Source organism: Callithrix jacchus, chromosome 11, assembly GCF_049354715.1.
Source record: "Callithrix jacchus isolate 240 chromosome 11, calJac240_pri, whole genome shotgun sequence".
NCBI lineage: Eukaryota > Metazoa > Chordata > Mammalia > Primates > Cebidae > Callithrix > Callithrix jacchus.
The window spans coordinates 34,289,239-34,311,691 of NC_133512.1; the positions used below are offsets into that span (position 1 = coordinate 34,289,239).

General features: G+C 37.2%; 1 protein-coding gene and 1 pseudogene across 6 annotated transcripts in view; both read right to left on the minus strand.

Moving 5' to 3' along the window:
• STK31 (serine/threonine kinase 31) overlaps positions 1-22,453 on the minus strand; it is a 162,798-nt gene that overhangs the window by 38,540 nt on the left and 101,805 nt on the right. For 4 of the 6 annotated variants that reach the window (XM_054237158.2, XM_035253621.3, XM_035253622.3 and 1 more), the window contains 7 exons: positions 21,805-21,906; positions 19,660-19,740; positions 17,117-17,242; positions 16,382-16,507; positions 16,112-16,198; positions 14,914-15,063; positions 11,697-11,819 (listed from right to left, as the gene is read on the minus strand). In XM_054237158.2, coding sequence (XP_054093133.1) covers positions 11,697-11,819; positions 14,914-15,063; positions 16,112-16,198; positions 16,382-16,507; positions 17,117-17,242; positions 19,660-19,740; positions 21,805-21,906 — 795 coding nt within the window. Of the gene's footprint in view, positions 1-7,547; positions 7,713-11,696; positions 11,820-14,913; positions 15,064-16,111; positions 16,199-16,381; positions 16,508-17,116; positions 17,243-19,659; positions 19,741-21,804; positions 21,907-22,453 lie in introns of those variants that run through there. The other 2 variants (XM_054237159.2, XM_035253624.3) reach the window with 2 other exon arrangements.
• On the minus strand, positions 7,846-9,553 carry LOC103794777 (PRAME family member 17-like; annotated as a pseudogene).

The window sequence follows — 22,453 nt, forward strand, 5'->3', positions numbered from 1 at the left end:
GTACTGTTCACAACTGCAAAGGCTTGGAACCAACACAAATGCCTATCAATGATAGACTGGATAAAGAAAATGTGGCACATATGCACCACAGAATACTATGCATCCCATAAAAAAGAATGAGTTCATGTCCTCTACCGGGATATGAATGAAAATGGAAACGATCATTCTCAGTAAACTGACACAAGAAAAGAAAACATAACATGGCATGTTTGCATTCATAAGCGGGTGTTGAACAATGAGAACACATGAACCCAGGGAGGGAAACATCATATACCGGGGCCTGTTGTGGGGTGGGGAGCTAGGGGAGGAATAGCAGGGGGTGGGGGAACAGGGGAGGGGTAGCTTTAGGAGAAATATGGCTAAAATTTGAGCATTCATTCAACAAATATTTGAGTGTCCACTTTGCACCAGGCATAGTTCTAGGCAATTGAAGATACAATGGCAAACAAGATAGACAAGCTACTCCCAAAATGCTTACACTCAAGTGGTAGAAGCAGACAATAATAAGGATAAATAAGCGTATAATACGCTAAGAGAAAAATAAAGCAGGAAAAAAACTGCATTTTAGAGAAAGCAACACTGAAAATGTATCATCTGAATAAAGGAAAGGGGGCTTGATGTGGTAAATCCCAGCACTATGGGAGGCCGAGGTGGGAAAATCACTTGAGCCCAGGAGTTTGAGACCAGCCTGAGCAGTATAGTGAGACCCCATCTCTTAAAATATAAAAACATATATATAAACAAAGAAAAGAGGCCATTTTTATCCTCAACTTCTTCACAGCAGTACTCCTCAATAGAGACAAAAACACAATTCTTTTTCAATGTTACATCAGACAGAATTGTTCTACTTTTTAAAAACTGGCTTCTATTCTTGTGTCAGTTTGCTGAGGATGATGTTCTCCAGAACAGAAAATGAAACACCGCATATTCTCACTCATAGGCGGGTGATGAAAAATGAGAACACATGGACACAGAAAGGGAAGTACTAAACACTGGGGTCTATTGGGGGGAAAAGGGGAGGGCCAGTGGGAGGGGGAGGTGGGGAGGGATAGCCTGGGGAGAAATGCCAAATGTGGATGAAGGGGAGAAGGAAAGCAAAGCACACTGCCATGTGTGTACCTATGCAACTGTCTTGCATGCTCTGCTCATGTACCCCAAAACCTAAAATCCAATAAAAAAATAAAAAAAATAAAAATAAAAACTGGCTTCTAGTAAAAGCCTTTAAGATTTTCATAATAACCTGAAAATATTTAACACAAATGATGTCATGATAAAACTATATTCCATATATGTCAGTTAAAAGATACATAAAACAAAATACTGCATGTTCTCACTAAATGTTGAGAACTCATGAACACAAGTAAGAGAACAACAGACACTGGGGCTACTTAAGGGCAGAGGGTGGAATGAGGGAGAGGGGTAGAAAAAAATAACTATGGGGTACTAGGCTTAGTATCTGGGTAACGAAATAACCTGTACAACAAACCCCCATGGCACAAATTTACCTAAATAACAAACCTGAAAATGTACCCCCAAACCTAAAATAAACATTTAAAAAAAGATATAGTTTATTACTGACTGTAGAATGATAACCAGCAACACTTGAATTGTCCATTGTTTTGAATTTTTTGTAAGCAGTCTTCAGAGCACTTCATTTGATTTGGGTCTCATAAGAAATATAATCTAAAACCACAATATCTTTGATATGCCCAAAATATCTAGTCAGTTCTAGAGCTTTGCTATCAAACAATTACAATTACAAATAAAACAATTTTTTGTATTGCTATTTCTAAAAATTTTTTAAAGACAAAGTGACAGTAATCTCTTCATGGCCTTGTAAATAAGATCTTTTAATAATGGTTCCAGCTTAACCATTAATTTTAAAAGGTAATCATTAATTTAAAAAATAATCATTAATATTATACATCAATATTACCTTTTTAAGAACAGCCCTTGGATCTTTGACTTTTTGCCCATAGTGTATATATTTTACACTATGTCCCTTCATAATAAATTCCCCAATTCTTTGAGGAGGAAGATTAAAACATACACAGTCTTTTGTACTAAACTAACTTTACTATCAGTAAAAATACTGTTTTAAAAAAATAATTTGACAAACTAAAAAAAATTTTTAAAAACACAATAGCTTCCAAAAATGAAATTCTTAGGTATAAGTCTAACAACAAAAGTATAGGATCTGTAGGCTCAAAATAACAAAACGTTCATGAAAGAAATCAGAGAAAATTTAAATAGAGTTCACAAATTAAGACTCGATGTAGAAAGATGTGAATTCTCTAAAATGTCAATTCCCCCCAGATTGATCTATAGATTTAACACAATTCCCATCAAAATCACAGCAGGGCTTCTGTGCGCACAGACAAGCTGTTTGTAAAACATATATGAAAAAGCAGCCGGGCCTGGTGGCTCACTCCTGGTAATCCCAGCACTTGGGAGGCCAAGGCATGTGGATCACTTGAGGTCAGGAGTTCAAGACCAACCTGGCCAACATGGTGAAACCCCGTCTCTATTAAAAATTTTTAAATTAGCCAAATATGGTAGTGGGTGTCTGTAATTCCAGCTTCTTGGGAGGCTGAGACACGAGAATCACTTGAACCCAGGCGGCAGAGGCTGCAGTGAGCCAACACTGTACCACTGCACTCCAACCTGGCGACAGAGTGAGACTCTGTCTCAATAAAACAAAATAAGGTATAAAATACAAAATAAAACATATACAAAAAGAAAAAATATCTGAGTAGCTAAAATCTGAAAGAAAAAATGATACTACCTAATTTTAAGACACAGTATAAAGATACAATAATCAAGACAGTATGATACTGGTAAACAGACACACAGATCAACAAAACAAAGAGTCCAGAAACAGACTCATACAAAATAGTCTATTTATTTTTGACAAGAATACAAAGATAATTCAATAGAGAATAATAGTCTTTTAAACAAATGCTGTTGTAAAACTGGAAATCCATATGCAAAAACACGAACCTTGACATAAACTTCCCACCATACACAAAAATTACATTCAAAGAGATCCTAGCCCTAAATGTAAACCACACGACTATAAAGCTTTTAGAAGAAAATGTAAGAAAAAATATTCATGGCTTTGGATTATGCAAAGAGCTCTTATACACAATATTAATATGATACATAAAAGGAAAGCAATAATAAATTAAACTTCAAAATAAAACCCTTTTCTCTGTAAAAGATATTGTTAAGAAAATAAAAAGAAAAGCTACAGGCTACAAAAAATCATTGCAAATAACATCTGATAAAGAACTTGTATCTACAATATATTTGTGAATGTCCAAAACTCAATAGCAAGAAAACAAAAATCCAATTTAAAAAAAGGCAAAAAACTTGAACGGACACTTTACCAAAGAAAATACAGGAAGCCAATAATAAACAAACTAAAAGATGCTCAACATCATTATCCATTAGAGAAATTAAAACCACAACGAAACACTACCACACACCAATGAGAATGGCTAAAATAGAAGATAATCACAATACCAGGTGCTGACAATGATGCTGAACAAGTGAATATATTCATATACTGCAGATGGGAATGAAAAATAATACAGCTACTCTGGAAAACAGTTTAGCAGCTCCTTATAGAGTAATACATACAATTACAGTCTGACTCAGCAATTTCACTCCTAGGTATTTACCCTGTAGAAATAAAAATTTATGTTCACATAAAAACTTATATACAAATGTTCACAGTAGCTTTATCTATAATAGCCAAAAACTGGAGACAATGCAAATGTTCTGCAACTGGTGAACAAATAAACTAAAAAAATATTTGATATTGATACTTTCACCCTTCTGACAAACATAATAAATAGACTACTGAAGCACCAATGAAAAGGATGCTAGTTTATTTCCATGAGGGTGCTGATTCTATGAAACCAGACAACTTTAAATAAACATGTAGGCATAGGGCTAAAGTCATGACACTAGTATGGGAGAACCACTCCATAATTCAGTTATCTCCACCTGGACCTTTCTGTCCTTGACACGTGGCATTTCCATACATCCTCTGAAATCTAGGTGGAAGCTCCCAAACCTCCATTCTTGACTTCTGTGTACCTACAGGCTCAACACCAGATGGAAGCTGCCAAGTTTTGGGGCACGTGCCCTCTGAAGCCATGACCTGAGCTATACCTTGGCCCATTTTAGCCACAACTGAAGCAGCTGGAACATAGGACACCATGTCCCAAGGCTGCACACAGCAAGGGGGCCCCTGGGTGCAGCCCATGAAACCATTTCTTCCTCCTAGGCCTCTGGGTCTGTGATGGGAGGAGCTACTGCAAAGGTTTCTGACATGCTCTAGAGACATTTTCCCCATTGTCTTAGTGATTAACATTTGGCTACTTGTTACTTTTGCATATTTCTGCAGCTGACTTGAATTTCTCCCCAGAAATGGGTTTTTCTTTCCTATTGCATCATTAGGCTGTAAATTTTCCAAACTTTTATACTCTGCTTCCCTTTTAAACCTAAGTTTTAATTCCAAACCCTATCTTTGTAAATACATAAAACAATGCTTTCAATGGCACTCAAGTCACCTCTTAAACAATTTGCTACTTAGAAATTTCTTCTGTCAGATGCCCTAAATCATCTCTCTCAAGTTCAAAGTTTCACAAATCTCTAGGGAAGGGACAAAATGCCTCCAGTCTCTTTGCTAAAACAGAAAGAGTCACATTTATTCCAGTTCTAACAAGTTCCTCATCTCCAGCTGAGACCACCTCAACCTGGACTTCACTGGTCATATAACTACCAGCATTTTGCTCAAAGCCATTCAACAAGTCTCTAGGAAGTTCCAAACTTTCCCACATCTTCCTGTCCTCTTCTGAGCCCTCCAAATTGTACCAACCTTGGTGTACTACCCAGTTGCAAAGTCATTTCCACATTTTCTGGTATATTTACAGCAGCATCCCAATCTCGATATAAATTTATTGTATTGGTCCATTCTCACACCGCTAATAAAGACATCCTCAAGACTGGATAATTTATAAAGGAAAGAGGTTTAATTAACTCACAGTTCAGCATGGCTGGGGAGTCCTCAGGAAACTTACAATCATGGCAAGAAAGAAAGTAAACACATCCTTCTTCACGTAGCAGCATCAAGGAGAATTGTCAAGCAAAAGGGGAAACACCCCTTACAAAACCATCAGACCTTGTGAGGCTTATTCACTACCATGAAAACAGCATGAGGGAAACTGCCTCCATGATTCAATTATCTCCACCTGACCCCACCCTTGACGGATGGGAATTACAATGCAACTTGAGATTTAGGTGGAGACACAGCCAAACCATATCATCTGACTTCTTTCTCTTGGCAGAATTATTTTAAGATTCATCCATCTTACTGAGTTATATTTATAGTTCAATTGTTTTATTCCTGAGTAGTACTTCAATAGACAGACACATACATAGCAAACTGTTTATCCATTCATCTGTTGATGAACTTTGAGTTGTTTCTAGTTTTCATCTCTTACACATAAATTCTTTCAATAGTTACATATAAGTCTCTGTGAGGCCATATGCTTTCACTTCTTTTGGCTAAATATCCAGGAGTGGAATTGCTGAGTCATAGGGCAGGTGTATGTTCAACCTTTTAACAAACTGCCAAATGTTTCTCAAAGTGGTTGTTCCCTTTACACTCCCTTGGGCAGTATATATGAGTTCCAGATACCCAACACATCTAAGCAACACTTGGTATGATCTTTTTAATTTTAGACATTATAGTGAGTAGTCCAGTGGTATCTCATTTTGGTTTTAATCTGTAGTTCCCTAATGACTAATGGTGTTCAGAGCATCTTTCATATGCTTACATGCCATGTGGACACGTTCTTCTTTGGTAAAGTGCCTTCTCCAAACATTTTCCCCCTTTCTTAACCGGGCAGTCTTCTTAGTATTGATTATAGGAGCACTTAATAATCTGGATACAATGGTTTTGTCAGATACATGTTTTGCAAATATCTTCTCCCAGTCTGTAGCTTGCCTTTCATTTTTGTGACAATGTCTTTTAAAGAGCAAAGTTTTGAATTTTGATGAAATCCAAATGATTTTTTTCTTTGAGAGTTGATGTATTCTGTGTCCTACTTAAGAAATCTTTGCCAGACTGAAAGTCAAATAAGATTTTACCCTATATTTTCTTCTAGAAGTTTTAGAGACTCAGGCTTTACATTTAGGTCTGATACACATTCTGAGGGTTTTTTTTTTTTTTTTTTGAGACAGAGTATCACTTTGTTGCCCAGGCTGCAGTGCAGTGGTGCAATCTTGGCTCACTGCAACCTCTGCCTCCTGGGTTCAAGTGATTCTCCTCTCTGCCTCCCTAGTAGCTGGGATTACAGGCACACATCACTATGCCCAGTGCATGGTGCGATGAATGAATCAAAACTTATTCTCTACATATGGTATGAGTTGTCCTGTATCATTTTTGTTGAGTAGTCTCCTTTGTCAAAAGCCAGTTGTCATATGTGTGCACGCTATTTTTTATTTTTTTTATAAAGACACATACACACATATATGTACTGCAGCACTGTTCCCAATAGCAAAGACTTGGAACCAACCCAAATGTCCATCAATGATAGACTGGAAAAGAAAATGTGGCACATATATACCATACAATACAATGCACCCATTAAAAAGGATGAGTTCAAGTCCTTTGCAGGGACATGAGTAAAGAAAAGATGGAAACCATCATTCTCACCTTTCTTGATAAGGAGAGAAGAAGGGAGATGTTATAGGAAGATATCTCATTAATATGAATTAGCTTTCCAAAAGATGTACTTTTCTATTAATGTGGGCTAGAAATACTTTAATATGTTGTATGAATTTTTCTAAAAGGGAAACTGGACACAACTACTTTAATTCAGTAAAACCCACTAGCCACTATGAAATGAGGCATGGGTTGGTGATGTCATGAGGCTACTATAATACACACTATGACCATTCCCTTCAAGGTCAGAGGGTAGCCCCTTGTGCAGTGAAGCCCTTTCCTGGCCTGGCCAATGATCAGGAACAGATTCCTCTAGATCTGCCCATTAGGAGTGAGCAGGGTTCAGTATGTGAGGAGCAACAAGGGTTCCTAAGATGGTAGACTTCAGTGGCTCATCATTATTGCACACACAGAATGTTCCAGGCCCCAAGTGTGTATCTTTTGTCAATGAACTCAGTGAACAGGAACTGGAGAATTAAGAAGAAACAGATGACTGAAAAGAAATGAAGAAGGGGTGGGAATTAATCAAAATAATCAAATTTCACTTTTGATACCTTGATTTCCTGAAACTGAACTTTATCAGACAACCTAGTGCCTCTCATAACTAGAGATTTCTGATGTATAAATGGCTAAAAGACATTTTTTAATAACCATCCTTGCGGGGGTAGCTTCTGCATTACTCTACAACTTCAGGTTCTATTTCTGACTCTAGGACACAGGTCCCTGAAGGCCTCATGGACGCTAAGTCAGCATTTTCACCCAGTATTGCCCCCTGCTGAGTCACCTTTGTTTTTTCCACTCACAGTGAGAACTTGCCTGAAACACACAGCTCTGTGCTTCCTTTAAGACACGCCTGACCGGGCCCGGCTGCTCACACCTATAAACCCGGCACTGTAGAACGCTGATACACGCAGATCACTTGAGGTCAGGAGTTCGAGGTCAGCCTTGCCAACATCATGAAACCCTGTCTGTACTAAAAATACAAAAAAATTAACCGGGTCTGGTGGCACATGCCCATAACACCAGCTACTTGGGAGGCTAAGGCAGGAGAATCACTTTAACCTGGGAGGTGGAGGTTGCAGTGAGCTGAGACTGTGCCATTGCACTTCAGCCTGAGTGACAGAGCAAGACCCCAACTCAATAAAAAAAGTACCTATGTCCTCAATTGTAGTGCCCAAATGTCCATAAGGAAGCATATCCATCCCACTAACCAAGACTTCCTTAGGAGTAAAGATGGAACTCCAGTTCCTCAGATGGCCATTAGCCACAGGAAGGGCAGGGGTCGGGACCAAAGATCCTCTTGGGCTGCCTTACTTCCCTGAGTGTACGCATGAGCTCAGCCCAAATTGGGGCGAGGATCTTCCAAATGACATGACCCCTGTTGTCAAGACTCTCCAGAGGGGCAGGATATGTCTCCGGGCCTAACTTGCTCAGCCTGCCTGTGTGACACAGCAGGTCTTTCAGAGCATTCATCGGAGATTTTCATGTCCACAAAAGTAGAAGGTGGTAAGATGGGAGCAGTGACTCAGGGCAGGCAGGATGACCCTGAGTTGGGAGTCCTGAATCCGACAGTCCTATAAGATGAGGCTCTTGAGAATAGCAGCAGTTTTCTCTAGCAATACTCCAAGGGGCTCAACATTGCAGGTCCACATTAGGATATGACTCAGATCCAGCTGCTTTAGCTGACTAAGGCTTGGGTATGGAGACAGATACTCCATGTCCCGATCAGCTAGGTAAGCCTTATGTAACGTTAAGGCCTCCAAGGCGTTCTTGAGGCACCTGAGCAAGTGGTCCAGATGCTCTTTGATATTATTGACCTTTGTTACAAAGAGCATCTCAGGGTAGTCCAGGCAGAGAATTGGAGTTTCCAAGTCAGGAATGAACTGCTGTTGGCTGCACATGGATTACTCATGATCATAATTGAAGGCTAAAAAGAGTTTGCGAAGATTGCTCATCCGGCTCAGGTAAGCGGCAAACTCTCCTGCTCTATTCAGCAAGCACTTTCTCTGGACTTCTAATTCCTGAATACTGTCTGGGTATACCATTTGCAGTAAATTTCTGAAAATTGAAGTAGGCATTGAGTAATTCTGCACCTTAGTACAACACAGGTATACTAAACCTCTTCTGTAGTGGATCCAGCCACAGAGGTAGCTCAGGCACTCATCCAGGGTACTTCCCTTAAGGCAGAGGTCTATGAATAACTTCAAGGTCGGTGCTCTCCCATCATTGGAAAGTCCTCCACTGTCTGCCTCTTACTCATGGCCTCTGGGGAGCAGGACAGGGCCATGGCTCCAGACCACAAGGTCCAGAAATTCTCATCAACATTCCCCAAGCCCAGCACTTGAAGTTTCCATCTCCTGGGGCAAAATTTCGTAGCCTTCACGGTCAGCAGTGTTATCAAGTCCCATCAGCACAATCTGCAAGGTCTCCAGATGAGGTGTCTTCATCAAGGACCCCAGAGGGAGGCAGGAAAAGGGCCAGGTCTGCACCATGGCCTTTAGAATCTCATAGCTTCTGCTACTGAAGGCCTCTATGAAAATCAGAAAGAAGACCTCCCCAGGCAGCTCATCCAAGGTGAAGATGTCCAAGTACAGGTCCCTCAGCAGGTTCTGTGCTGCCAGCTCCAGGAGTCTGTGTGGGGCCTGGAGGCTCATTCTGATAAGATCTGGACTCATTTCGTAGTGTGCTCGGACCTCTTAGAGAACCAGGCAGTTAACTCCAAGCACCACAGCTCTGAGTCTCTCGTGAGGGTGCTCAAAACCTTTCTTTGTGCAGTCTATTTATACTGGCTGTATTCTGCTCCATTCATCTGTATGTTTAATTTCACAGCAGTATCACTTTTGTTTTTAGAAACAGGGTCCTGCTGTGTAGCCTAGGCTGGAACGCAGTAGAGCAGTCATAGCTTACTGCGGCCTTAAACTCCTGGACTCAAGCAATGCTTCCATCTCAGCCCACCAAGAAGCTAGAATCATAGGCACCCACTACACCCAACTAATTGTTATTTTTTGTAGCTAACAGGGGGTTCTGGCTGTGTTGTCTAGGCTAGTCTTGCCTGGCCTCAAGCAATCTTCCTGCCTCAGCCTCCCTAAGTGCTGGGATTACTGGCGCGAGCCACCACTCTAGGCCCACACTGTCTTAACTTCCTAGAATCTATTAAGTCATAAAATCAGCTAGTTTGGGTCCTTTAATTTTGTTCTTTTTCAGACTTGTGAGCTGGCTATCTCAGATCCTCTGCATTTTTATATTAATTGTAAAATCTAATTGTTAATTTCTGAAAAAAAAAACTACTAGCAGTTGTGTTGAAATTACATCGAATCTATGAACCAATCCGAGAACAAATGATATCCATACAATGTCTTCTATTCCACGAGCATGGTGTATCTCTCCATTTATTTACAACTTGAATTTCCCTGAATAATGCTTTGTAGTTTTAATAGTGTGCAACTCTTGTATATCTTTTGCTAAATTTACCCCTACAAATTCCATATTTTAATACTTCTGTAAATAATTTTTAATTTCCTATAATTTGTTGCTTATATAAAAGCACAATTATATGGAAATTAAAACTGCTATATTTCTAAACTCATTAGTTCTAGCAGCTTTTATGTACATTCTCAAAGATTTTCTACACAATTAAGCATGTCATCTGCAAATAAGGACAGCTTTATTTCTTCATTTTCAAACTCTATGACTTTTATTTCTTTTGGTGACCTTAATACACTGGGTGGAACAGAGATCAGCAAACTGTATGGCCTCTGCACCAAACTGATCCCACTACTTGTTTTTTGTACAACTATAAGCCAAGGGTGATTTTCGCATTTTTAAATGTTTAATAGAAAACTGAAGGAATACTATTTAATGCACACGCAAACTACATGAAATTTAAATGTCAATATCCATAAATAAAGTATTACTGGAAGAGAGCTACACTGTTTACATACTGTCTATGGCTGCTTTTACGCTGCAGCAGGAAAACTCAGTACTTGCAACGTCGACTATCTGGTCATTTATAGGAAATATTTGCTGACCCCTGGCGTGGTAAGAATAGTCTTCCTTCTCTTGTTAATACTTAATCCCTATTAACTCTTTTTTTTTTTTTAACAAGGAGATTTTTATTCATGTGTTCAACAAAGATAAGGTTTTGTCACACTCAAGGCTTTGGAAAAAGAGGCACTCTCTATTCCTTCATGTAAAATAGCAGTACAAAATGGAACAAGCTTTTCATTTGCCTTCCAACTTTTATTTTAGATTCAAGGGGTATATGTACAGGTTTGTTACATGGGTAAATTGTGTGTCGTGGGTGTTTGGTATACAGATAATTTTGTCACTGAGGTAGTTAGCCTAATACCTAACAGGTAGTTTTTCAATCCCTACCTTTCTCCCAACCACCACTCTCAAGTAGACCCCAATGTCCCTTCCTTGTGTCCATGTGTACTCAGTGTTTACTTCCCACTTATGAGAACATGCAGTATCTGGCTTTCTGATCCAGAGTAAATTCACTTAGGATAATGGCCTCTAGCTCCATCCAACTTCTTAATTATTAAACCATGAATGAGGAACAGCTATTTGGTTTACGCTGGAAGCAGGAACATACCAAAGGCTCATTTAACATTTATTTTCCATATATGCATGAATTGCTTTCAGATTAATATAGGACAAAATAATCTTCACTGTTAATCGTGACTTCAACAAAACTAAGACAATAGCATGATACCTAAAATATATATCAAGCCAATTTGTAGAAAGTACACAATAGGTAACAGGAAGCATATCAACAGTTTTTGATAAAACTTTTAAAAATGTTCTACTAAAAGTCTACTGCTTTTATTTTTAAGGAGAATCACTATAAAATCATCACTTTATATACTAAAGAGAGAGAGAGAGAGTGTGAGAGAGTGTGTGTGTGTGTGTGTGTGTGTATAAATGACTGATCTATTTCAACAAACAAAAAACATACCCATAATAAAAGGCAGCCATAAGCATATAAGTCTGAACTTGGAGAAGCAGGTTTTCCCATTTTCAACTCAGGTGATATCAAACTCAAGTCACCAACCATCATGTTCACTGAGGCTCGCTGACTCTGCAAAAACAGTATTTTAAATATTTTACATACAACACAGTTGAGGTGACTTTCTGAAGTACTCTCCATTTAATCAATATAAATAAACAAATTCATTTTAAATATTTCATTCTCTTGCTTTCAAATAGTTTTATCTAATTTTTGCTACTATAAATTGCTCTTCAAATCAGTCTCATAAATTATGGAACTTTTTTTTAAAGTTTTTTTTAAAACTTGAACAGATTTAAAACTAATAACCACTGAGTCTGTGATTAAACGTTTGATACTTTTTAAAAAATACATCTCATACAAGTAAGTGGCAGTGCTATATCCTAATTCTGAAAATTCTAATATTTCATTTAAAAGCTGAAATGCTACAAAGTACTTTCCCTCCTTACTGACCAGTTTCTAAATATATCAATTCTAACATGCAAAGATGATCAGTGACAATAGCATGAACCCTGGATTCAGGCAGATCTTGGTTACAATTCCCCAGTCCCCCATTTATTTGCTGTGTGACCTTGGAATTTAACCTCTTTTTTGTCCATTTTTAAAATTTATTTTTAGTTTTTATGGATACATAGTAGGTGTAAACCTCTCTGAACCTAGATTAATTTGTAAAATGGAAATAATGTCTACCTTACAGAGATACCTATCATGTACCTTAACTAAGCGCTATCTTTTCTCTAGCTATGATTTTGATCCTTGCTTCTCAAAGTATGGTCCAAAGGCCAGGAGCTACAGCATTAACTAATAGCTTGTTAGAAATGCAGATGATCCACTGTAGAAATGCTGAATATTAATTTGCATTTTAACATGATCACCAGGTGAGTCATATGCACTATAAGGTCTGAAAAGCAACGATCTTGATCTCAGACTACTTTCCAAATTTAATTTCCTGATGGACACTTCAATATGAAAGCTGCATGGAAAATGTAGCAAAAGGTTTGATCAATATTTCAGAACACGTATTTTAACTGAAAATTAAAAATAATGTTTTGAGGAATAATAGGTGATGAATATGTATTTTTAAAAAAGAGTAATTGCTGGACTAGTCATATCTACAATTATGCAAATGGTATAAGGTAAACTAACCAGAATCCCTAAAGTTTGCTATCTTTTAAAATTCATAATTCAGTTATATTCCTTAGCATATCTTAATTTTCATTTAAACTAATGTCATAAAGTAAATACTTCAGAAAATCAATTATATTCCTTAGCATATCTTAATTTTTGTTTAAACTAATGTAATAAAGTAAATATTTCAGAAAATCAATCTGTATAAATCCCATACAATCTAGCTTTTGATTATAGTTGCGGTTTCATTTTCTTATCTTTCTGCGCTACCATATGAAAACCGTTAAGACTACATATACTCCAGTAGCATTACCCTATCACTTGCAGATGATCTAAGTACAAAAGCATTGTTAACATACAGTAGTCAAAGGAAATTGCTCAGATAATAACAAATGTTGGTAAGGATCCAGAGAAAACGAAATCCCTATACATTACTGATAAGAATGTAAAATGAGATAGCTACTTTGGAAAACAGTTTGGCTCCTCAAAAAGTAAAATAATATAACCCAGTAATCTGACTCCCAAAAGAAATGTGAAAACATGTCCACACAAAAAAATTGTATGCTAATGCTTATAGCAGCATTATTCATATAACCAAAAGGTATAAACAACTCAAATGTTCAGCAACTGAATATATAAACAAAATGTGGTGTATCCATACAATGAAATATAATTTGGTAATAAAAAGGAATGATGTGGCCCGGCGCGGTGGCTCAAGCCTGTAATCCCAGCACTTTGGGAGGCCAAGGTGGGTGGATCACGAGGTCGAGAGATCGAGACCATCCTGGTCAACATGGTGAAACCCCGTCTCTACTAAAAATACAAAAAATTAGCTGGGCATGGTGGTGCGTGCCTGTAATCCCAGCTACTCGGGAGGCTGAGGCAGGAGAATTGCCTGAACCCAGGAGGCGGAGGTTGCGGTGAGCCGAGATCGCGCCATTGCACTCCAGCTGGGGTAACAAGAGCGAAACTCCGTCTCAAAAAAAAAAAAAAAAAAAGGAATGATGTTCTGATGCAGTCAACAATGTGAAAGAACTTTGAAAACAATATGCTAAGTGAACTAAGCATAAAAGGCCACATATTATATAATTCTATTTACATGAGATGCCCAAAATAGGAAATCCATGGAGACAGAAAATGCATTAATGGTTTCCAGGCTTGAGAAGAAAGGGAATATTTGAGTGACTGCTTATCAGTATGGATTTTCTTTTTGGGAATGATAAAAGTGTCCTAGAATTCAATACTGATTATCACTGGACAACTTTGTGAATGTACTACAACTATTACTGAATTGTATACATTACGTGAACTGTATCTCAGTAAAGCTGTTACTTTTAGAAAAATAACTGCTGATTTGGCTACTCCACAATGACTACATACTTCAAAACATCTTGTTGTATATGATCAATATACACAATTTTTATTTCTCAATTAAAATAGGGAATTGTTCCCTATGATCATGAGTATTTTGAGACTACCCATTATAACAAAAAAAAAAATCACAACATTCTCTTAAATTGTCTTATCTTTGCTATCTCTACAAACTGCCTATTCTAAGATGATATAACTCCAAATTAACAGCCATTAGAGTTGAATCAGAATTTAAACTAAAAAGCCCAAGGTTTCCAGGTTTCTAAAAATGCACATTATTACCAAAAAATAGCGGAGCATCTATATTTAAAGTGTTAGAGGGAGGGACACCAGTGGAGAGAGGTTGGGAGATGGCCACCTAATTTCCTTGCATGTTTCCTAGCAATTAAATGTTTCCTAATGATGATAAAATAATTAATGTTGTCAATGCCACTGGGTATATAATGTCAGGTAGCTCCTAAGACTTACGGTTAAAATACACAATGAATGAACTTAGAAACTCTTCTTCTAGCACCTAGCTGAGAGCAGATAGTCACTTATACTACATGACATAGTTTAACTAAAGGCAAAGATCCTATAATAAATCATATTATATATAAGTGCTGAACTACTGCTTAATAATATTAAATGAAGTCTAGAACCTATTTGTAAAATCATGATATCTTACCACAGATTTGGTGAAGTCATAATCTCCAACAATTCCTTGTTCACGGTTTAAAGCAAATACATTGTTCTGATGAAGTGATCCATGAATTATGTCAGCCTTATGCAATGTATGCAGGCCCTGGGCAACACCTTTCATGACCTTTAAGGCTTCCTATGGATAAGTACACACAAAAGTGAGGCAAACCACTTTAATCTTGAAACTCTTCTCTAATTAAAAGACTGCTCTAGAAGTGGGTGAAGTTTTCTCCAAATGAACCTTTAATAAGAATATAGCATAGAGAAAGAATTAAAGACCAGATGAAGCCTTGATTATATAATGGTGATACCGGGTGTGTGTGTGTGTGTGTGTGTGTGTGTGTGCGCGCGCACGTGCGCAATTATACATCATACCTTTTTGGTACCAAAGACTGGTTAAATGAAACACAATTTTTCCACGGATGGGGGGTTGGTTTTGGGATCAAACTGCTCCGCCTCAGATCACAGGTATTAGATTCTCATAAGAAGTACGCAACTTAGATCCCTCACATACACAATTCATAATAGGGTTTATGCTCCTGTGAGAATCTAATGCCTCCACTGCTCTCACAGGAAGTGGAGCTCAGGCAATAATGCTTGCTCACCTGCCACTCACCTCCTGCTGTGCCGCCCTGTTCTTAATAGGCCACAGACTAGTACTAGTCCATGACCTGGGGTTTGGGAACTCTTGTTCTATTACCTTAAAGAAGGCTTGGATTACAAATACCAACTATGTAAAGTACCTACAAGAGACTGAAACAGTATTACTCCATAGGAAGAATCAGTGCCTCCTTTACTGTTATTAGTAATCCTAAATTTACAATGATAAAAATTAAAGCTGCCACTTAAGCATTTATAATACTAAGTGCTATATCAGGCAGTTCACATACAGCACAGTTTATTAGTTATAAGCTTGGGCTTTGGAACCAGAAGGACTTAATTTAAAGCCCCAACTCTACCTCTGGCTAAGGGACCCTGTGCAAGTCAATCCCTTTAAGCCTTTTTCTCATCCATATAATATGACAATTCCTATCATAGGTTTGATGCAACAATTCAATAGAATACCACAAGTCAAAATTTTACAAAGTATATAACATGTAGTATGCCCTGAATATTAGGTGTGTGTTCTCATTTAATACATCCATGGAAATAAACAGTGCTTACTTCTGAATTTTAATACTTACTTCTGAATTCAAAGGCATGCTGGCTTGAATGGCACTCAGGTTTGCCCTAGGGTAGTATGGGGCCATCACATAAGCCATAGGATCAGACTAAGAAGCAAAACAGAGAATGTGACTCCAAGTGAAAACTTCTTCAACATATTTTTAGCATACATGGATTCTACAGAATAAATTTTATTTATGTTAAGGGGAATGAACTGTTGCTCTAAAACCTGGAGCTAAACTTATTTTACATAAAATGTTTTCTGCAAGAGATTATCATAAGAACTTTACCTTACATAAAAACAGGAATATCAATGGAAGTAACCCTGACTCTTCTTCAGCTTCTTTCCAAGCTCTATGATAGGCAGCTGCTCTCTCAATCACCTTGGCTTCTGTGTCAACATCCACAGAATAGCCCTTATACCAAAAAAAGAGGCACTTGTAATTCCAACATTGAACATTATAATTATACACCATTCCAATTTAAACATAATAAATTATTTTAAGTTAAATACAATCTAATTTTATGTTTTAATTTTGTAAGTACTTTTCTATCTTCTTTGAATGCTACAATTTGGAAAAGGAAAGTGTGATTCTACCTGTAGCCTGCTACACATTCTAGAATGTGCAGCCACTAAGGCCAAATTAGTTATCTCATTATCATGATTAACAGTTTCTCATATCGATGAGAAGAAGAAATTAAAGAGTAGAAGACTGTACTCAAAATATAGCTGAGATTTCAAGGAGAAATGTAAGAAAAATCAAGAATTTTGAAAAGACATAAGTTCACCCAATAAAAAAAGGAAAGTATATCCTATTAAGGACATATTCTATTTAGGGAAATGAGGGAAACTTTAAAACTAAAAATTAGTTCTGGTAACCAAACTAGAAGCAAAATTACCATGCCAATCAACTTATATAGAAAATTTTATAAAACTAACAATGAGTTTTATTCTTTCTTAAAAAGTAACAGCACCACTATCCTTTATACTGCTGAATCTCCTACAAGTAAGAAGTTAGGCTTACCTTTAACAGAATTATCTGCCCATTAACCTCAGAGCATACCAAAGGACGCTTGCTGCTAAGTTCTTTCATGGGCTCAGCATCAAGAAGATCTCGTTCCAAGCTCATTGTAAGGAGACCACCAGAGTTCTAGGCACAAGTTTTTACTACAGTTGAAGAATCCAAACAATCCCAGCACTTAGAAATCATCAACTTAATTAGTTACATGCTATTAAATGACTTGAACATCATCAATGGTACTCAAAAAAACAATAAAATTAAAATCTTTATAATTTTGTATTACCTCCAGTTCCTGGCTCTTATACTCCTCCTACCCAAAGTGTAATCTCCATACATTTAATTGCTACTATAATTTTCGAACAGATTCAGAAAATGACTAGAATTAACCAGACATGCTTCCTAGGAGCCCTAATGTTTACTTGAAAAACCACATATGTTTCCTAAAAATACTAAAGTAATGACAGATTGGGAGGGAGGTAAAAAATGAAGGACTACATATTGGGTTCGTGTACACTGCTCAGGTGATGGGTGCACTGAAATCTCAGAAATGACCGCTAAAGAACTTATCCATGTAACCACAAACCACCTGTACCCCCAAAACTATTGAAATAAACATTTAAAAATAAATAAATAAACAAATAAGGTAAAATAATGACAAAAATGTAGTTGTAGAACGGGAATGATTCATCCAAAAATTATGCCTACCATGAAGTAATTCTAACACCTCTACCCATGTTTGGAATCCTCAAAAGTGAAAATGGCTTTCAATAACTAATTTTACTAGGTATTTCTGCCGCTTTTTAAAAGAAATAATTTGTCACACTAAAATATAATTGCCAGCATTTTAAATAAAGCTAAGTTTTACTGTGGTGTAGTCTTAGAGGTGTTGTAGAATTGTTTTCTGCTATTTTTTAAGTCTTGTCAGTACATTTAAGTATTCTACAATATATAATCAACCTACAAAAAATTCCTAATCATACATTACAGCTAAACATCTGAAAGCCATTAAAGGCTTCTATAAACCATGAGTCAAATCTTTTATAATCTTCTATAATAAAGTAGATTAGCATATTTTAAAATATTAATTTTCAAGTCCTATGTGTCAGTACATACTCATTTGCCCATACTGCATAATATAATCGCTAAGCTAGAGTTTAACAGTTGCAAGGAAAAACGCCTATCATTTTAAAGTCTAGTCTGGAAAGAGTTTAGAGTAACTATTTAATTCAGGGAACTTTAATCTTAAATATTTTTTAGAATAAACTCACATGTCTATACAAATATCCCTCTCTGTACTATATTTAAGCCATTATAATGGAATTAATGACAATCTTAATTAATATATACTTCATCTAGGCCCTCACCATAGAAGGCAATATAAAATGCAGGACTAACAGACTCTGTCCTGAGAGCCATTGTTTACTAATCCTGCTCCATATGGCCCCTATATAACACGCTGATCTCCAGCTTTGGAATCCTGCCTGCCTAAAAAACCATATTCACCTCAACATCTCTACCTTACCCAACCTCTCTAGAATTTTCTCCCAGCCTGCTTTAACTTAAAAAACACATGGTGCAGCTGGGTGCAGTGGCTCACGCCTGTAATCCCAGCACTCTGGGAGGCCGAGGGGGACAGATCAGGAGGTCAGGAGTTCAAGACCAGCCTGATCAACATGGTGAAACCCCATCTCTACTAAAAACACAAAAATTAGCTGGGCATGGTGGCTAACACCTGTAATCCCAGCTACTCAGGAGGCTGTAGCAGAAGAATCACTTAAACCTGAGGGGCAGAGATTGCAATGAGCCAACATCACGCCACTGCACTCCAGCCTGGGCAACAGAACAAGACTCCATCACCAAAAAAAAAAAAACAAAACACACACACACCTTGTGCTTAAATCTCTCATGGCTAGCACTATCTTGTTTTTATCTTTTTTTTGAGATGGAGTTTTGCTCTTGTTACCCAGGCTGGAGTGCAATGGCGCGATCTCGGCTCACCACAACCTCAGCCTCCTGGGTTCAGGCAATTCTCCTGCCTCAGCCTCCCGAGTAGCTGGGATTACAGGCACGCACCACCATGCCCAGCTAATTTTTTGTATTTGTAGTAGAGACGGGGTCTCACCATGTTGACCAGGATGGTCTCGATCTCTTGACCTCGTGATCCACCCACCTCGGACTCCCAAAGTGCTGGGATTACAGGCTGGAGCCACCGCGCCCGGCCCTCTTTTTATCTTAAGTCTTGAAATAGTAGTTAAAATTTTATTTTGTCATTTCAAAAAATAAATAACCTATAATTCAAATAAGTGCCATGCAATGTACTGAATATGGATGAGGAAAACAGAACAACATATAATGCAAACTAACATAAAAATATATCCCATGCAACTATTAAAGAGTCATGAGAAAAAGTTCTAATGCCCACAGAATATTCATCAGGAATACTTTTATTAAAAGGATACGGTAAGTTTAACACTGCCACAAATTTAATATTATCACTTTTCAACACTCTCTGCAGAGTAGTAATTCTCAAGGGAAACAAAGTTTACCATGTATTTGAGTAATCCTATTTCAGGATGAAGCAGAGGCAGCTCAGGGAACCATTTCTGTGCCAAACTAGTCAGCTTCTCCTAAAGTTTAAAAAAAAAAAAAAAAACGTTTTTAATGGTATATGTATTTATATACAATTTGTATCAGCATCTACCTTATAACATATCCAATAAGATATATAATCATTGATTTTGCCTTCTACTTCGAGAAATAACAAGTGAAAACCGAGATTCACCTTGCATCTGCTATAAAGCAAATTAGGTACGGCCTGAAAAGGACTCTGTGCTTCTATATTTGAGTCCATGTGGATGAACCATAACCTAGCTTAACAGGTAGACAAGATTGAAAACCTAACTTAGCAGTATGTACCTATAACAATAGCTGAGTCTTGGCCAATCCAAGCGGCCATACTTTAACCATTCATAGACTGCTAAGTGTTCAAACTGTGTTCAAATAAGGCAAATGCCAACCTGTAACCAATCCAGCTGTTTCGGTACCTCACTACCAATTTCTGTAAGTCACTTCCCTTTCTTTGTCTATAAATTTGTTCTGACCACAAAGATCCCCACAGTCTCTCCAAATCTGCTGTGATTCTGGGGGGCTGCCCAATTCATGAACTGTTCCTTGCTCCTTTAAATTTAATTTGGCTGAAGTCTTTCTTTTAACCCATCTAAACTACCATCTTACCAACTGAAGAAAAATTTAATTACCAATTTTAAGTCTGAATACATACATAAGCACAAATCTTGCAAGGTCAAAGTTCACACCCACTTGCAAACTAAAATGAAAAAGTCTGATAATATACCAATTTGAGGCACAAAACTGTTATTATTTCTCAAAATATTAAGTACACAGTGACATTTTAAAATAATAGCTGTTCAATTAAGAAAAAAATTTAAAGTCGGAGAGAAAAAATACACAGCTCTACATAAATAACTTTGAAATAAATGTGAAAATTTAATATTCTTACAAAAGGAAAGCCACTTGTCATATATTAAGCAAAAGTTCTAAACACTTGTCAAATCACTGGGAGATAGCTATTTTAACCCAAGGTCCACAATGTATTTATATATACTCAGGTGAATTTTCTAAATAAAGCATGACACTTAAAATATCTATTGTTTTCACAGTATTAATGTTTTTATTTTACTTTTTTTTAAGACAGGATCTTGCTCTGTTGCCCAGGCTAGAGTACAGTGGCATGATCATAGCTCACTGCAGCCTCAAACTCCTCGGCTCAAGCAATACTCCTGTCTCAGCCTCCAAAATAGCTGGGTCTACAGGTACATGACATTATGACTGGATAACTGTTTTATTTATTGTAGAGATGGAGTCTCACCATGACTCCCAGGCTGATCTCAAACTCTTGGGCTCAAGTGATCACAACACCTCGGTCTCCCCAAAGTGCTGGGACTATAGTTGTGAGCCACCATGCCCAGTCAGTATTTTTACTTTCAAAGAACTTTTTCTTAACTAACTTCTTCTTCATAACATCTCCCAGACATAAAATATAATATTCTTCCCATTTTAAAGAAAAAATATAATGACTTATTTCCCAAGCTCACAAAAATTAGTGGTAAAATAGAGACCTAAAAGATGTAACTTCCCCTGCCCCCAAAACCAGGCAGTCTTATTTTGTTACATTCTTCAACTAAATTATGCTGCTCCATTAATCTTTTCATAGCAACATTCTGGACAATGGCATTGATATAAATTTTATATAAGGAAAAGGTCTTTAGGTTTTACGTTAAACAGAAAAAAGGCAATATGCAAAAGCGTGTCTGTGCTATAATCTCAATTCTAAAAACCAGCTAAAAAAAGAAATAAAGTAAGTCAAAAGTTACCAATTATTACTACTGTTATCACTGAGTGTAACATTACAGGTGATGTTTTTCCTTCTTTTTAATTTTCAGCCATTTCCACACTGAGACAATGGTCAGAATATTTTGTCATGTCAAATTAATTTCTAAATTTACAGAAATATTACTAGGTCTATATATATATTATTTATATTATATATATAATATAAACTTTCTATATAATACCTCTAGCCTTGTGATTATAGTCCACTTCATAAAATGAATATTTAAATTCAATTTCTAGAGTAAAATCTAATGTAAAACTTCAAAGAATCAAATACTTACATATTCCTCCCTCTCATAATAAATTTCCTGAAAGACATTATTGCGCAGCTGGGTTATTTCTTCTTTTATTTTCTCAATTTGAGAGTCATCAGGGTCATCTGACTTCAATCAGAAAGAAAAAGCATTTTTTACTAACACAGAACAAACAAGTCTTCTTTCAAAAATTCAAGTACTGTAGTAAATTACTCTGTGTGATTTCTTTCTTTTTTTTTTTTTTTGAGTCAGAGTTTTGCTCTTGTTACCCAGGCTGGAGTACAATGGCACGATCTCGGCTCACTGCAACCTCTGCCTCCTGGGTTCAGGCAATTCTCCTGCCTCAGCCTCCTGAGTAGCTGGGATTACAGGCACGCACCACCATGCCCAGCTCATTTCTTTTGTATTTTTAGTAGAGACGGGGTTTCACCATGTTGATCAAGATGGTCTCGATCTCTTGACCTCGTGATCCACCCGCCTCGGCCTCCCAAAGTGCTGGGATTACAGGCATGACCCACCGCGCCAGGCCTACTCTGTGTGATTTCTATGTATCCTTCAGTAATAGTACATAAGAGACCCTGCTAATACTTGCTAAATTAACTTAGATCAATTTATTCTAAAAAAGACTTTTCTGAAACCTAGAAAAATTATAAAGAGCAAAGACATAAAATCAATT